The sequence below is a fragment of the Hypanus sabinus genome, chromosome 4 (assembly GCF_030144855.1).
Source record: "Hypanus sabinus isolate sHypSab1 chromosome 4, sHypSab1.hap1, whole genome shotgun sequence".
NCBI lineage: Eukaryota > Metazoa > Chordata > Chondrichthyes > Myliobatiformes > Dasyatidae > Hypanus > Hypanus sabinus.
Window position 1 is genome coordinate 64635151 of NC_082709.1, and position 18673 is coordinate 64653823.

General features: G+C 43.3%; 1 protein-coding gene across 5 annotated transcripts in view; it reads left to right on the forward strand.

Annotated features, from left to right (window-relative positions):
* The window catches only part of pard3bb (par-3 family cell polarity regulator beta b), a 1128463-nt gene that overhangs the window by 505326 nt on the left and 604464 nt on the right, over positions 1 to 18673 (forward strand). For all 5 annotated transcript variants that reach the window (XM_059967323.1, XM_059967326.1, XM_059967321.1 and 2 more), the window contains 2 exons: positions 11339 to 11464; positions 16014 to 16381. In XM_059967323.1, coding sequence (XP_059823306.1) covers positions 11339 to 11464; positions 16014 to 16381 — 494 coding nt within the window. The remainder of the gene's footprint in view (positions 1 to 11338; positions 11465 to 16013; positions 16382 to 18673) is intronic.

Here is an 18673-nt window from a genome sequence, read left to right on the forward strand (position 1 = left end):
CAGACTGGTAGGTGAAGTGTTGTCTCACCAGGAAGCTTTGTTTGGAGCCTTGAATGGAGGTGAGGGAGGAAATGAATTTGAAGTTGTGGACTTTTTCCTGTTGCAAGGATAATTGCCAGGAGGGTGCTCAGTGGGAAGGGATGAATGGACAAGGCATTCATGGAGAGAGTGATCCCTGCTGTAAGCAGAGAGTGGGGAGATGATAAAGATGTATTTGATAGTAGGATCTCATTGAAGTTGGCAGAGGGTGTGGAGAATGATGTGCTGGATGTAATGATTCATGGGGCGGTAGGTAAGGATAAGAGGAAATTTGTCCCTGGTAGGGCATTGGGAAGATGATTGAAGGTGGATGTCCAGGAAATGGAGGCAATGTGGGTGAGGACAGCATCCATGGTGGAGGAAGGGAAATCCCGTTCTTTAAAGAAAGAGGACATCTTTGATGTTCAGGAAAGGAAAACCTCATCATGGGAATTAATGCAGCAGAGATGGAGGAACTGAGAAAATGGAATGACATGCAGTCTGGAAGTGTCACCACATATTCCAGTGCCAGCATAACATACCCACAGTTCTTGGCAGAGCAATACAGAACACAGCAACATAGAACACAACAAACAACAAAATAACAACAGCAAATCCATCCCATTGCTGTCCTCGCGCCCACAATAAAATGAAATAGCAATAGGGACATATAAAGCACTGGAAGAATTGAGCTGGTCAACAGGATCTATGGAGAGAAATGGACAACCAAAGTTTTGGATCAAGACCCTGCACCTGGACCTCCAATTCCTCCAGGGCTTTGTGTGTTACTCCAAGTTATAGCATCTGCATTCTCCAGTATCTTCATACAATAAGAAGTGCTGCATTTAGAAATTCCTACACTATTAAGTGAAATTACTACTTAAGCAGGTAGTTTTTTTGAATGATATCTGAACCTTTCATTCTTTTCCTGTTATTGATGTGCTGCCTTTTGTATTGAATTTGCAAATATACTTTTTTGGTATCATTGTCTATCCTATAGCCCCAGTTAGATAAACTAAGCTTCAGTTTTTCCAGGAGAATGAAGTCAATAATAATGCTTCATATTTTAAAAAACTGTTCCAGGTTTTGAGATTTAAGTACAGTGGTTATAATAATTTTATATGAAACTTTAGTTAAGTACAGCTGTATTATTGGATCCAGTTCTGTGAGCTTCATTTTAGGCAGGCTGATGAAACTTTGAAGAAGATGGCATGAAGAATTGCTTGAGAAGTAACAAGGAAGAGGGATTTTGGTGAGGTGGAGAGATTAGAGAAATGGAATTGTCCACCTTAAAGTAGAGATTTAACACGCGCTTCTTTAAATTGTGAGTGCACAGAGAGAAAGTGTCTCTAGTACCCTGAGGACACCACATTTAAGCTGACAGCAAATGGAGTAAACTTGTGTTGATAGCATTTTGCCCAGAGTTATTATTTGGGATGCACTGCCTGATAGGTTGGTAAAAGCTGATCCAGTGGTAATGTGGAAAAAGAAATTGAAGAATGAGCCTAATTAGGTTTCCTATTTTGAATAGCTCCTTATGCTATATTTAATAGCCAATTTAGTTAAACATTTTCACTTCACTTGTCTGAAAGGTTGGCAAGAGTTAATCATAGCTGAAATGTCCTTCAGTGGCTACCAAGGCTAGCAGTAGATAGCCAATGATGGAGGTTGCACTTCTGAGAAGCAAGTTGATTTAAAGTGAGCTCGTTAAGATCATCCTGCTTTGATTGCTGTTTAAAAAAAAAGGGAGTTTTCCTTTCTACTTTTCCCTGCCAGTTTTTTTCCCCGGAGGAGCAGAAGTGAATAGCGCACATTGGGCAACCTATTACCTTGCATCTGCCCAAGTGGTCTTCAGTGAAGCAACACCCAGACAACTGTGGCCTGTTACGGCAACACTTGTGATCCAAAAGGCAACCAAGAGGGTTGGACAGAAACGCTGAACAGATCATCCAATTACACATTTTGCACTTAAGACTTTTTACAATTTTTTTTAAGATTAAGAAAAGCATATGGAGTGCTAATGGCACCATTTTGCCTGTCTGCTCTGACCAGGCAAAGGGAGGGATGGCTGTTGAGTGTCTTTGGAAACATGACATAGCTTGAGTCAGCATTAGTGATTGGAATGGAAAACAAAGAAGTATAAAGAGACTGGAAAAAGTGAATCATAAAGCTGGAGCAATAAAAGAGTTTTAAGCATTCCAGAGATTATTTTTTTTCTCTTTCACTGAAAAGGCTTTTGTTCAGCAAGGCTTCAGTAATAAAACTCCTTTTAAGTCAGGAATAAAAAAAATGGCATTGTTCACAGAGAAGAAAACTCAAAGAACAGTTTAAAATGCATGTGTTCATATTAATGAATTGTAAACATATGGATATCTCTGATTTTTTTAAGATTCTTTTAAGAAATCTTATTTTAAGAAATAAATGAATGAGCAAATCTAAAATTTGCTTTTAAGTAACACTAAAAACATTACAAACAAGAGAAAATCTGAAGATGTTGGAAATCCAAGCAACACACACAAATGCTGGAGGAACTCAGCAGGCCAGGCAGCATCGATGGAAAAGAGTAAATAGTTGACCTTTTGGCCCGAGAACCTTCTTTAGGACTGGAAAGGAAAGGGAGAAGTCAGAATAAGGGGGTGAAGGAAGGGGAAGATGTATCAGGTGGCAGGTGACTGGAAGGGGAAGGGGTGAAGTAAAGTGCTGGGAAGTGAATTGATGAGAGATAAAGGGGTATCTGATTGGAGAGGACAGAAGACCATTGAAGAAAGCAAAGGGGGAGGAGTACCAGAGGGAGAGTAGATGGGCAGGTAAGAAGAAAAGATGTGAGAGAGAAACAAGAGTTGGGAATGGGGCAGGAGAGAAGGTTTGGCAATTACCTGAAGTTTGAGAAATAAGTTGTTTATGCCATCAGATTGGAGGCTATTCAGACAGAATATAAGCTGTTGCTTCTCCAACCTGAGTGAGGCCTAATAGTGGCAACAGAGGAGGCCATGGACTGACATGTTGGAATGGGAAGTAGAATTGAAATGGGTGGCCACCAGGAAATCTCGATCTTTGTGGCGGACAGAGCAAAGATGCTTGATGAAGCAGTCTCCCATTATATGTTGGGTGTCACAGATATACAGGGGGCCACACAGGGAGCATCAGATACAATTATTGACCCCAACAGACCTGAATTGCCGGATTGCCAGGTATAGCACCAACAGTTCCTGGTCGAAAGCACTGTATTTGAGCTCAGGTGGTCGTAGGTGTTTGCTGAAGAACACCAGCTACCCTCGATGAGTTGTTTCAGCACTCCACCGACTGCCGTGTTGGATGTGTCCACTGTGAGGGCGGTAGGGACATCCGTTCTGGGGTGCACTAGCATCGCGGCGTTTGCCAAGGCTTCTTTGGTTTTAACTAAAGCGGTTGAGGGATCTTCGCCCTAGGTGATGTCCTTGCCCTTACCCGACATCAGGGCGAACAGGGCATGATTCGGGCTGCTGAGGGGAGGAAGCGGTGGTAGAAATTCACCATACCCAAGAATTCCTGCAGGCCTTTTGATTGTGTTGGGTCGGGGGAAGTGGCGGACTGCGTCTACCTTGGTGCGAAGAGGGGTTGTCCCGTCTTTAGTAATCCTGTGGCCCAGGAAGTCGATGGTGTCGAGCCTGAACTGGCATTTGGCCGGGTTGATTGTTAGGCCGTATTCACTCAGTTGGGCGTAGAGTTGACGGAGGTGGGACAGATGCTCCTGACAACTACTGCTGGCTATGAGGATGTCATCCAAATAGATGAAAGCGAAGTCCAGGTCGCGTCCCACCGCATCCATTAACCGCTGGAACGTCTGTGTGGCATTCTTTAGGCCGAACGGCATACAGAGGAACTCGAAAAGGCTGACGGGGTGATGAGTGCCGTTTTGGGGAAGTCGTCTGGATGCATCGGGATTTGATGGTATCCCCGGACAAGGTCTACCTTGGAGAAGATCAGTGCACTGTGGAGGTTTGCTGCAAATTCCTGAATGTGCGGGACAGGGTAGCGGTCCGGTGTTGTAGCCTCGTTCAGCCTGCGGTAGTTGCTGCATGGTCTCCAGCCCCCTGTTGCTTTGGGCACCACATGCAGGGGGAGGCCCATGGGCTGTCAGACTGCCATATGATCCCCAATTCCTCCACCCTCTTGAACTCCTCCTTTGCCAGTTGGAGCTTGTCTGGGGGAAGCCTTCGAGCACGGGCATGGAGGGGAGGTCCCTGGGTTGGGATGTGGTGCTGTACTCAGTGTCTGGGCATGACTGCCGTGAACTGCAGTGCCAGAACCGATGGGAAATCCACCAGGACTCTGGTGAAGTTGTTGTCGGACAGCGTGATGGAGTCTAGGTGTGGGGCCGGCAACTGGGCTTCACCCAGGGAGAACGTCTGAAAGGTCTCGGCGTGGACCAGTCTCTTCCCTTGCAGGTCGACCAGTAGGCTGTGAGCTCGCAAAAAATCTGCCCCCAGAAGCGGTTGGGCTACGGTATCCATTGTGAAGTCCCACGTGAACCGGCTGGAGCCGAACTGTAGCCGCACCATATGGGTGCCATAGGTCCTTACTGTGCTGCCATTTGCGGCCCTCAGGGTGGGACCCAGTTCTCTGTTGCGGGTGTCGTAACTCGTCAGAGGTAAGACGCTGATCTCTGTTCCGGTGTCGACCAAAAAGTGGCATCCCGACAGCTTGTCCCAGACATACAGGAGGCTATCCCGATGGCCAGCCACTGTAGCCATCAGCAGCAGCTGGCCCTGGCATTTCCCGGGAACTTGCAGGGCGGGCTACAGTGGCGGGCTTCTGCGCCCTACCGCTGGTTGTAGAAGCACCATTGTTCGTTGGTCTTCCCACTCCTGCCTCTGGGGTTAGCAGGCTCTGTGGCTGGGCCTGGTCCGGTCTGCTGCTAGGAGCGTGGCTTGGTGATCTGTGCGACGGATGCCCCACTCTCCTTCTTGGCTTTCCACAGCACATCAGCCTGGGCCATCACCTTCCGGGGGTCACTGAAATCCGCGTCGGACAGCAGCAGGTGTATGTCCTTGGGCAGCTGCTCTAGGAACACCTGCTCAAACATGAGGCAGGGCTTGTGTCCTTCAGCCAGGGACAGCATCTCGTTCATCAAAGCCGGTGGCCTGTCCCCCAAACCATCCAGGTGCAGTAAGCGGGCAGCTTGCTCACGCCTTGAGAGTCCTAAAGTCCTTATGAGCAGGGCTTTGAGTGCTGTGTATTTGCCGTCCTCCGGGGGTGATTGTATGAACTCCTCAACCTGGGCGGCTGTCTCCTGGTCGAGGGAGCTCACCACGTAGTAGTAACGTGTGGAATCCGCGGTTATCGGTTGAATGTGGTATTGGGCTTCTCCCTGCTGGAACCATAGGTGAGGTCACAGCACCAGAAGCTTGGCAGTTTTAAAGAAACTGCATGAATAGATGTGGTGTTGTTCATCTTCGGCCCAAATATCGTTTGGGCCATCGGGGTCACCAATTGTAGCGGTGTGCTACACACAGCGCTGAAATAACGACACGGAGTCAGTGAGTTGCAGTTGCAAAAGAGGTTTATTCAAACTTCGCGGCCTCACTTTAAAGCCTTCCTGTTCCCGTCCTCCCCGGGTGGGAAGGCTGTAGGGGGCGCGTATTCACAGTCCCGTCCCACGCGCGGGCTTTTCCCCTTGCTGGTGAAGCAGGCTTGGCGCCCTTTTTGGGACCGGCCTCAATGCCGGCACGAGCCACTTTGTGAGCTGGTTCGAGTGCGCTAGGAAGTGGGTCACCACAACACCTTAGTTATTCTGAAATGAAAAGCCTTATCTTGAGAGCAGATGTGGTGGAGACAGAGGAACTGAGAAAAGGGAATGGTGTTTTTACAAGCGAGAGGATGATTGGAAGGTGTATAGTCCAAGAAGCTGAGAGAATTGGTGAGCTTTTAAAAGATATCAATAGATAGACTGTTTCCAGAGATGGAGACAGAGAGATCAAAAAAGGGAGAGCAGTGTCAGAAATGGACCAAGTAAATGTGAAGGCAGCGTGGAAATTGGAGGCAAAGTTGATAAAACTGACGAGCTCGGCATGGGTGGGGGAAGCAGCAGCAGTGCTGTGTGGGAAGAGTCAATGTAATGCAGGAAGATTTGGGGAACAGTGGTGGTGTAGGCTTTGAACACTTAGCCGACGAAATGCGGCATAGCTGGGACCCATGCGAGTGCCAATGGCTACACCTCGGGTTTGAAGGAAGTGGAAGGAGCCGAAGGGGAAATTATTGAGGGTGAGGCCCAGTTCTGCCAGACGAAGGAGAGTGATAGTGGAGGGTAACTGGTTGGGTCTATTGTCCAGAGATAAGTGGAGAGCTTTAAGGCCTTCCTGTTGGGGGAATAGAAGTGCAGAGGGACTGGACATCCATAGTGAAAATGAGACAATGGGGGCCAGCGAACTTAAAGTCTTTGAGAGATTGAGAGCATGTGAAGTATCATGGATGAAGGTTGGAAGGGAATGAGCCACGGGGATAAAACAGAGTCGAGGTATGCACACACGAGTTCAGTAGGGCAGGAATTTGCAAAAACAATGGGTCTACCTGGACATGCAGGTTTTTGGATCTTGGGTAGTAGGTAGAAACAGGAGGTGCAGAGTAAGGAAATTATGAAGTTGGTGGCAGTGGATGGGAGATCCCCAGAGGTACTGGTACTGGAGGCAATAGCCTGGTGCTCCTTAGTAGGGCCCTGTTCAAGGAGTAAGGGGTAAGTACGAGAAGGTGTCTGAGAGTTGCCATCTGGCCTCAGCAAGGTAGTGGTCAGTCTGCCTGACTACTATAGCAACCCCTGTTATCTGCAGGTTTGATGATGAGGTTGAGATTAGTACAGAAAGATTGGACAGCAGCCTGTTCCAAGGAAGTGAGGTTAGAATTGGAGAGAGGAGTGTTAAAGTCGAGATGGTTGATGTCTTATCGGCAATTAGTGATAAAAAGGTCCAGAGAAGGCAGAAGACCAGGGCAGGGTGTCCATGAAGAGGAGGTGGGTTGGAGACTGGAGAAGGGGTCATAGGTGCAGGCTGGAGACACCTTGCCAAAGCACGGAGTAGGAGGCGACGAAAGAAGAGCCTGGCGTTGTGCCAGGCGCAGATCTCACTGAGGTGCGAGCGCAGGATATAAAGGTGAGGCCATTACTGAGGACAGAACGTTCTGTCTCAGATAAGGGAAGACTAGAGGAAATTGTGAAGACTTGGCATAGGTGAGAGTTGGGATCAGAGGGGGAAGAAAGTTAGTAGTGTCTGAGGATGTTAGTTTGGTTCACTTTGTTGCTGTGTTTTAACACTCAGAAACAGATTTAATATCACCGGCATATGTAGTGAAATGTGTTGTTTTGTGGCAGGAGTATAATAAAAAACTACAAATTACAATAAGAAAATATAATAATTTAATTAAATAACTAGTGCAGAAAAAGAAAAAAATAGTGAGGTGGTTGTACATGGGTTCATTGTTTATTCAGAAATTTGATGGTGGAGGGATAGAAGTTGTTCCTAAAATGTTGAGAGTGTATTCAGGCTCCTATACCACCTCCTTGATGGCAGCAATGATAAGAGAGCATTCCCTGGGTGATGGGGTCCTTCATAATGGATGCTGTCTTCTTGAGGCATCGCTTTTTAAAGATGTCCTCGATGCTGGGGAGGCTAGTGCCCATGATGAAGCTGCCTGAGTTTACAACCTCTGCAGCTTTTTCTGATCTCGTGCGGTGGCCCCTCTGTATCAGGTGGTGATGTAGCCAGTTAGAATGTTCTCCATAGTACATCTGCAGAACTTTGCGAGAGTTTTTAGTGACATATCAAGTCTGTCTGTCTGTCACTGCTGTGCCTTCTTTGTAATCACATCATTCTGAAGAAGGGTCTGAGCTCAAAATGTTGACTGCTTATCCATTTCCATAGATGCTGCCTGGCCTGCTGAGTTCCTCCAGCATTTTATTTGTGTTGCTTTGGATTAACAGCATCTGCAGACTTTCTGGTCTTCATGAATTACATCAATGTGTTGGGCTCAGGACAGTTCTGACGTCAGCCTCTTTCTTCCCTCCTCCCATCTTTCTTTCCCCCTCCTCTTTTTTTCCCCGCCCTCCCTTTCTTTTCCCTCCCCTCTTTCATTCCCCCTCTCCCCACTTTCTTCCCCTCCTCCCCCTCTCTGTTTCTCTCTCACCCCTGTATATTTCTCACTCCTCTCCCTGTTTTTCTCTCAAAACCCCCTCTATTTCTCTCTCTTCCCCATACCTCTCTCCTCACCTCTGTCTCGCACTTTCTTCCCCTTTGTCTCACACTCTGTCCCCCCATCATAATCTTCCCAATTGCACTCCGTTCCCCCCTTTCCATTGAACCTCTCCATTTCCCCCTTCACTTCCTGCCCAACTCTCACTCCCTCCCCTCTCTTCCACACTCCTCTGCTAATATCTTTCACTAGTCTTCCCCCCCCCACCCCTCTCATGTGGGAGCTAGTGGTAGCGAGACATACCCAATGGGTGTGATGATCCTTTCGCCCCCCCCCCCCATGCCTACTAGCAACCCCACCATATCTCTTGCTCCCATTATTATCAATATGAGGCAGGCAAGTGAGGGGCAGATGAGATATATAGGGGTGGGTGATACTCTTACTCTTAATTGGCCTTGTCAACACCCCATATCTCTTGCTCTCCTGTATCTCTACTCCCCATATTCCTCACACCTACATACTTCACCCCTCCACATCCCTCACCTACTCATGTCTCTCATGCACCCGTGTTCCCCTCTACATCCCTTGCCTTTCAGTATCCCTTGCACCCCATGTTCCTTGCCCCTCCACATCCCTCAATCCCCATATCCTTTGACCCCACGTCCCTTGCCCACACATGCACACATGCCCCTTGCCTTACCATGTCTCTTGCCTCCTCATGCTCCTCGCCCCCTCAGCGTCCTTTGCCTCCCCACGTCCATTGCTTCCCCACCTCCCTCACTCTCCACCTCTCTCATTCCCCCATATCACTCCCCATATCACTCTCCATATCCCCTGACCACCCACATACCTTGCCCTCCAAATTCCCTCACTCCACCCATATCTCCTCCTCCCCTTTATCTCCCCTCCTTTTTCCCCACTCAACTCCTTCTATTTCCGTGTCACACTTTCTATCTCCATTTCCCCACACTGCCGACCTTCAGCTCCCAATTTCTGCCCTTTTAACTTATTCAGAGCTTAAAATAGGCTTTTTGACTTTGAGTTTAAAAAGGGTGTTTAAAAAAAAATCACTGCCTGAAAGAAGTGCTGTCTCCATAGTTATTTGAATTATGTTAGCATTTAGCATAGAATTGAGTGCTGGAGCCAAAGCCATGTATACAAATCATGGTATGGTTTGGCACACTACTCTGTATGCCATTGATTTTTCTTTCCCCAAAGAAAACAAAATATTTTTCAAAAGCAGTAATAAACCTTGAAATTTACTATCCTAACGGCCAACTATACTAACAGACAAATGATGCATTGTTTGAATGATTCAAGACAAAACTGTTCTGTTCCAGTGTTGGCTAAATTGACATATGCATTAAGTACATTGTGGAATAGCAGATTGAGATAAGTTAGCAGTAAGCTACTTCTGGTAATTTCTCCCTCCTCCCCCTTCTCTCTTTTTCCATTCTCCTTTCTGACTCCTCTCTTACCCCTGCTCTTCTCACATGCTTGTCATCTCTCTCTGGTGCCCCTTCTCTCTACCTTTCTCCCATGGTCCACTCTCCTCTCCTTTAGGATTCCTTTTCCTTCTGCCCTTTTACTTCTTCCACCTATCACCTCCCAGAAGCTCACTTCATCCCCTCTCCCCCACCCAACACCTTCCCTATCAGTTCGTCTTACCTATTATTTGCCATCTTGTGCTCCTACTTCCCCCCCCCTCCCCACCCAACCTTTTTAAACCGGCTTCTTCCCCCTTCTTTTCCATTCCTGATTAAGGGCCTTTTCCTGAAACGTTGACTGTTTATTCCTCTCCATATATGCTGCCTGACCTGTGGGGTTCTTCCAGCATTTTGCGCGTTGCTCTAGATTTCCAGCGTATGCAGAACCTCTTGTGTTTGTACAAAGGTAGTGCTAGGTTCACTTTGGTGTTATTTGTCTTAGTTAATCTTGTCCAATGTAGCAAATGGTAATTTGTTCATAAACCAGTGAAAGGAGGACAAAAGAAATGAGTACTTCTCCACAATGAGCATTCAGTGTTGCCCTACGGAAAAAGATCAGATATTTTGGTGAAGATGGCATTGGTTTTCTGTGCAAATATATTGGAATTTAGTGTGAATCTGCAGTTGCGCAATAGTTTTGTGAAGTTGAGGGAAGAACTGGGAGTTTACTGTATGAAGAACTTCAACTTGAATAAGCTTGTGAAGAGAGCTTGATGTTCATAGAAATGATGCACTGCTGTCATCACTTGTCTTATGCAAGCAGGAGATTATGATAAATTGGAGATTCTGTGGTTGGGGTACCATGTGGGAGCTGTAAGAATCAGGAGTCCTGAATGGTCTTTTTCTTAAAATGGCCATTAACTTGGATTTTGAAATGATTTGCAACTAGTTTGTCATCTGGAATTTTGGATGTAAATTTCAATCTTAAAAATGCATGGCAAGTCTTCTGTTTTATGTTTGTGTCAGGGTTTCTGTGAAGTACTAATGCAGTGCAGCCAGTTTGTAATCTTAGTACCACAGCACATTAAATCATTTTTGTTACAGCAATTCAATCTAAACAAAAAGCAACCAAAACACTTAACTGAAGCATATTTTACACAAACTGATTGCTTCTATAGAATGACCTGCTTGCTGACTCTAGATTAGATTTAGCTGGGAAGTTGACAATATTTATGCAATAGTGGGGATAATTAAAGGGTGTTTATGCCCAGGTTCAAAAACATACTCTACAGTGAAATTTGAAATAATTATAAAATGGGTGTGCATGGAAATTAGTGGAATTAATTATAAACTTATAAGGAGGGAAGAGATTTGAAACTATGCATATTGTAAATAATGTAAGTGGTAGGAAGGGTTTTGCTGCAATGGTGAGATCGGAGATTGGGAGTTGATGGTTTATTGATCTGAACTGTAACAAACTTCTTTTTGCAGTTATAATTTGAAAACATGACACATGATACAACATTATCTTTTAAAGAAATAGGTTGTAATAATGAGATTGCCTTTGAAGCAATTGTAGAATAATTTTTTTTTCAGTATTACAATGAGTAGTTGAAAAGATGGTGGATTCACCAACACCAGGAGACGTTTCTTGCCCCTTTCAGCCAGGCAGATGAATAGTTTTCTCTTCTGAATCTGCAACCTGGTTTCCCTATTGCTTGTTTGTTCTCCAGATTCCTTGGCCTGAATATTCGTGGTATTGAAGAGAACAGCCGTTCAAGAAAAGAGAACCTGCTCCAGGAGAATGAGTGTATCATCAAAATCAATGACTGTGATTTAACAGACAAGACCTTTGTTCAGTAAGTGTGACCATTTCTCAGCCTCTGTGACTCTAGATTTCCCTGAAAGATCTAACTTGGTGAACAAAACAAGCTATTATGATGTATTTACTCTATCTACTGTATTAGTGATACAGCATGGATAGGTTCTTCCACTCTTTGCCCCAGCACCCACCGACAACCTCAATTTAACCCTAACCTAACCATGGGACAATTTGCAATGACCAATATTCCTACCTGGTACATCTTTGGACTGTGGGAGGAAACACTAATGTCCTTATATGGAAAAGCCTACAGAAAAGTAGTGGATATGGCCTAGCCCATCAAGGGTAAAACCCTCCCCACCATTGATCACATCTACATGGAGCGCTGGCATAGGAAACCAGTGTCCATTATCAAGGGCCCTCGCCATCCAGACTAGGCTCTCTTCTCGCTGCTGCCACCAGGAGGAAGGCATAGGAACATCAAGGCCAGAACCACCATGTTCAGAAATAGTTATTATCCCTCAGCCATCAGGCTCTTGAATCAGAAGGGATAACTTCACTTGCCCCAGCATTGAAGTGTTCCCACTGAACTGGATTCACTGTCAAGGACTCTTCACCTTCTGTTCTCTATTTATTGCTTATTTATTTATTGTTATTATTTTTTTTCTTTTTCTCTTTGGATTTGCAATCTGGTTTTTTGCATGTTGGTTGTTGGTGCTCTGTTGGGTGTGGTCTTGCACTGATTTGCTTAGTGTGTTTCTCATATTTACTGTGATTACTGCGAGAAAATGAATCGCAGCACTGTATATGTGTGCTGTACTCTGCCAGAGCCTCGGCGACCACTTAATTTTTCAAATGGTTGTCTTGGAGGAAAGATTCTGTGAGTGGTCCCCTATGTCCTTCTCACAGCGCAGTGTTTTTTTTTACGAGGCCGAGTTGCGAGCTTGACACTCAACCCAGCACAGATGGAAAGTGTGTCCAGGAGCGGCCCGACTGGATTCGAACCCAGGAACCTTCTTTCCGGAGTCCAGCGCTGATGACAGTGTGCCACCAGCCAGCACTAGGGTGACTTACAGTGCCTGTAAAAAGTATTCACTCCACTTGGAAGTTTTCATGTTTTATTGTTTTACAACATTGAATCATAATGAATTTAATTAGGCTTTTTTTTTGACACTGATCAACAGAAAAAGGCTCTTTTGTGTCAAAGTGAAAACAGATCTCTACAAAGTGATCTAAATCAATTACAAATATAAAACACAAAATAATTGTTTAAGTATTTACCCCCTTTAATATGACACACCAAATCATCACTAGTGATTTTAGATGTCACACAATCAGTTAAATGGAGACTGCGCTGTGTACAGTAAAGGTGTTTTAATTGGTTGTAGTAAAATACACCTAAAACTGGAAGGTCCAACTGTTAATGAGTCAGGATCCTGGCAAGAATTACACCATGAAGACAAACTAACACCCCAAACAACTCAGCAAAATAGTTATAGAAAAGCACAAGGCAGAAGATGGACACAAGAAAATTTCCAAATCACTGAATATCCCTTTAAGTATAGTGAAGTCAATCATCAAGAAATTGAAAGAATATAGCACAGTTGTAAATATGCCTAGAGCAGTCCATCCTCAAAAACTGAGTGACCATGCAAGAAGGGGACTAGCGAGGGAGGCCACCAAGAGACTATGACAACTGTGGAGGAGCTGCAAGCCCGAGTGTCTGAGATGAGCGAGACTGCGCATACAACTGTTGCCCAGGTGCTTCACCAGTCGCAGCTTCATGGGAGAGTAGCAAAGAGAAAGCCACTGTTGAAAAATAGTCATATGAAATCTCGGCTAGTTTGCCTGAAGGCATGTGGGAGATTCTGAAGTCAGCTGGAAGAAGATTCTATGGTCTGATGAAACCAGAATTGAGCTTTCTGGCCATCAGACTAAACATTATGTTTGGCATGAGCCAAACACTGCACATCATCAAAAACACACCATCTCTACCGTGAAGCATGGTGGTTGCTGCATCTTGCTGTGGGGATGCTTCACTGCAGCAGGTCCTGGAAGGCTTGTGAAGTTAGAAGGTAAGATGAATGCAGCAAAATACAAGGAAATCCTGAAAGAAAATCTGAAGCAGTCTGTAAGAGAACTGCAGCTTGGGAGAAGTTGTTTTCCAGCAAGACAGTGACCCCCTACCATAAAGCCAAAGCTACACAGGAATGGCTTTAAAATAACAAGTTAATGTCCTGGAGTGGCCAAGTCATAGTCTAGATCTCAAACCAGTTGAGAATTTGTGTCTGGACTTGAAAATGGCTGTTCACCCATGATCCCCATACATTCTGACAGAGCTTGAGCTGCTTTGTAAAGAGTGGGGAAAATTTGCAGTGTCCAAATGTGCAAAGCTGATAGAGGTCTATCCACACAGACTCAAGGATGTAATTGCTGCCAAAGGTGCATCTACTAAATACTGACTTGAAGGGGGTGAATAATTATGCAAATAATTATTTTGTGTTTTATATTTGTTATTTATTTAGGTCACTTTGTAGAGATCTGTTTTCACTTTGATAAAAGTCCGTTTCTGTTGATTAGTGTCAAAAAAAAGTCAGATGAAATACACTGGAAATCAATGCTGTAGAACCATAAAACATGAAAACTTCTGGGGGGGGGGTTGAATACTTTTTATAGACACTGTATATGTACTTTGATAGTAAATTTACTTTGAAACCAGAGTGCCTGAGGAAAACCCATCCAATCCACAGAGAGGGTGTACAGACTCCTTACAATGACATTGGAATTGAACTCTGCTACACTGCTGTGGCATCCATTGATGTTGGATTTCTTTTTCGATGATTGGCTATCTTCGATATTCTTCAATTGATGAAGAAAGGACCAAAGAATGTATGTTGCTTAATTAAAAAAATCATAAAATGCTGAAAGTATATAGCAGGTCATGCAGTGAATGTCTGGAGAGAGAGGCAAGATTAATATTTATAATTTCTGATGAAGGGTGATTGACCTGAAGCACTAACTCTCCACAGGTGCTGTCTGACCAACTGAGTACTTCCAACATTTTCTGTTTTCATTTTCAGATTTTCAGTGTCTGTAGTTTATTTGATTTTTTGGTTTTCACAGTCTTTATTTTCTCATTCAATTTTGGAATCTGGGCTTCACTGATGAAGTCAGAATTGTTTGCCAGCCCTAATTCTCTTAGAGAAGGGGTGGCAAGCCAAGATCTTGAACTGCTGAGCCCTTATCCCAGTGATATAGGGTATGGGATTTCAGGATTTAACCACAATGATGACGGAAGACTGCCGATATACCGTATTTCCAAGACAGTGGTACGCATCTGCAGGTTGTGTGTTCCCATGCACCTGATGCCTTTGTCCTTGGTGGTAGAAGCCACAGGTTTGTGAGATGCTGTCACAGCAGCTGACATGTGTAAAGCAGTGCATTTTGTGGGTAGTATAGTTCTGTTCCAGTACCCTGTATTCTATTTAGCTCAGCTGGTATCTGCCCCATTTTATACTCCATATGAATTGTATTCCACAGCTAATTAATTTTGAACTCCATCCCTGTCCCATATGAGCCTCAGGTCACTCCTCAAATGCATCAGTGCTCTCTTTTATTTTTTTCTCTGTAGCTTTTTTTGTGCCAGAAGCTTCATCCTTGCACTTGAGTATGGAATGTTTTGTTTAGATGGCAGGCAAACAAAAGTACGTGACAATAGTAAATCAATTATTAATGAATTACTTATTCCACAATCTTAATGTATTTGATCTGAAGACTCCATATGTTTGTGTAGAACCCTAAGGTATTACAAAATGCTGCATACTTAATGTAGTATGACTCCTGTAAGACATAACAGTCCATTGCATGTGGTCAACTTCTAATGGCTAGTGCACCCGTTTTTAAAAGAAAAACAAATTCTACTCCATAAAATATTACATATCTCAATCTTGGAATATTGAGTGATCTTCAGAGTTCCAGTGTTCCCATTGCATGGTAAGGTGTATACTGATTCAATCCCTTTATGGTTTTTTGAAGATTTATATTCCACTTCTAGACTTGCGAAGAATGAAAGCTGTTTAACTCTACCTAGCCTATCAGCTCCTTTGATCATTTGCATATTTAAAGTGAACAATATTGTACCTCCTTTATTCAGGGGAGTACTAGCCAGATCTATCGTGCTAAAATTTGTAGTTTTGTGTTGAATCATAAGTTAGAATGACACCTGCACAGTGAGATATCTGCATTTGAGCACCATAGCTCGAATCTGGAATCTGACCAGTGATCGCCAAATCTTAGTTTGTTACTGACAGAGGTACTGAGCTGAGTATCTTTTGCTCCTTCTCGGGTATATGTGGTAAGTCACTGGAGCAAACTGCTGTGACGAACACTGCTCTTGTGCACCTCCTAACAACTGGTTCATCAGATTGAAAATGCCTAAACTGTCAGTCCAAAGATGTTTCCTGTTTGTAGGGATGAGGGAAGAAATCAATTAGAGGGAAAATTCAAAACATTTCAAAAATATGGAAAGCATTTAGTTGGAAACTTTTGTATTTTTTTCCTTCATCTCTTTTAATTTTGTTTTGCAGAGCACAAGAGGTTTTCCGAAACGCATTGCAATTTCCTGCTGTTGAACTCCAGATAGTTCCAAGTTATAACAGGGAACTCTATGAAAAATTTGCAATTGGGTCTATTCTGAGCCACGTTCGTGACGATGATTCAAAAACCAAAGTTCCTTCTTCAGTGTGTTCCAAGCCAGGTGGCAAACCTGCAGATGCCGTTTATCCCAACAATGCTGAGAGTAGCTCGCCATTGATTTCAAAGAAGCTCAGTAGTCCAAAACAGTTAAGGAGCAATAACCACTTAATGCATACCAGGAAAGCATCTTCGCCAACATCACTTGGGGGACCTGGAACCAAGAAGCAAGGAAAAAAGATCAAAATCGATTTGAAAAAAGGTATTTTTGCATTAAAAGTTTGGAGAAAATTGAATATTTTGAATTATAATTTCTGCATTGGAGTCCCATAAACAGTGTGTTGGTGATCATTTATTCTCTATTAGTGCTGGCTGAGTGTTATGTATTGGCCTTAATCAATTCTGTTCTGAAAGGACAGGAAATGTCTCAGTTCAATATCTTAGCCAAAAGACTGAATGTTTTACAGTTGGTCACTCCTTTTTTTTGCACTGGGATGTTAGATGAAATTTTGTGCACAAGTTTCTAGACTTGAACAACCCTTTTTAAGCAAGATGGCACCAATGAATCATGGCGACGTTTGGCAGGCTACATACAATATTTCCAAGTCGTTTATTGATTCTATTACGCTCATAATTCTATTATCGATTTATTGACTATGCCCACAAGAAAATGAATCTCATGGTTGTATATGGTGACATATATGTACTTTGATAATAAATTTACTTTGAACTTTGACTAATACCATCAAGCTGTAGCAAAAAGTGGGAAAACACTGTTCTATTCCCTTTGATTTATTCCAGAGTAATATTTCCTTCTGTTTCTTGGGGTTCATATTTAATGTGTAAATTCTTCCTAAATTGCAGGAATACATTATAAACCTCTAATGATGTTCAAAGTTAAGCATTCATTTATTATGTTAAGTGGGTATATGCTACCATATACTACCCTGAGATTCATTTCCTTTCACAGGGAAGAAAAGAAATACAATGGACTTTTATGAAAAATTATACATAAACAGAGACTGACAAGCACCAATATGCAATCTTCCAAATGAAGACATTGTACAAATTAAAATACTGCTGAGAACTTGAGTTGTAAAGAGTCCTTGTAAGTTAGTCTGTAGATAGTAGAACAGTTCACAATAGTGGTGATTGAAGTTATTTTTGCCAGTTTGGGAGCCTGATGATTATAAGGAAATAACTGTTCCTCAGCCTGGTGGTGTAGGGGCTAAGGCTTCTGTACAAACAAACCCAACCAAGGATGTCAGTGGTCCTCATTGCTAACGATGGATGCACGCCCACCTGATGACAGTAGTGAGCAAAGAGCATTTACAAGGCAGCATTGTTCATCCAGTAAAATACAGAGAGGAGGATAGTGGCATATATGAATTGCTTACATAAAATTAATCTGAGGCACCTGCAGCATGGTTTCCCACTTTGATCAATTAAGGTATTATCACTATAAAATACCCAAATAATAAAATACATTTCTTATTCCCTTGCACTTGGTAAAGTGAAAAATCTGTTTTACATTAACAACTAGTCTAATTTAACTAAACTAGGGATGTTTTGTACTCCATGAGTGAACCTTTCATAAAAGTAGAAAACTGGCCTGCAATGCAATACACTTGGATTACCATAACAATACCAAGGCACTTATTCTTCGACACCTGCGATTCGTAAAATGTCATCTCATCACTAATGCCAAGTTGAATTTTTGTCCTGACCATCTCATTGTTACTTGAAACACTCCCACTAAACTATTTACCTTGGTCCTTTATCCCCTTCTGTATTTCACATCTTGTGACTCCTATTTCCTAGCTGATTTTAGCCTGCTCCCCAAGCAGTTCCTGGTCCTATTCAGTGGCTGCTTTTTGCTCTTGCCTCCTGTGTTTTCTCTGTATCCTGAAGATAGAGACATCCTATTCCAAACTTCATTTGTTGTTTCCAAAATGTAAATGGATAATCGATAACCCACGGGTCAACGAAAATGTAAAGTTGAGGATGCTATTAGAGAAGTCATAATCTTATTTAATGGCAGAACAGACTTTGAGTGACTTTCTCCTGCTCCTAATTCATATGAACATAAAAAGCAAATTGAGAAGTCCTCACTTTGACTTGGATCTATTTCATTATAAAGACCATCCTTGGAAATCTGTTTATTTTTCTAAACTGAAAGATGAAAGTGGCTGATGCTGTCTTTCAGGTAAGACATTAAAAATGAGGCTTGATCTGGACCAGTGGGTAGATGAGAAAATTTCTGTAATATTATTTTCTTTGTCCTTGGTATTAGTCAACCAACTGAATAAACATATTGCTGTTTGTGGAACTTGCTGTGCACATTTTTTTGTAATAAGGCATTGTCTACATTTCTAAAATAAAAAGAGAAAATGTTGAAATGTTCAGTGGAATAGATAACATGGAGGGAGAAGTTATACCAACAATTCATGTCAATGACATTTTACCGGATGGGGGGGAAAAAGAACTGCAGATGTTGTCAATCTGAAATGATGGTTAGAAGTGCACAAAAGGCCAGGCAGCATCTGTGGAGAGA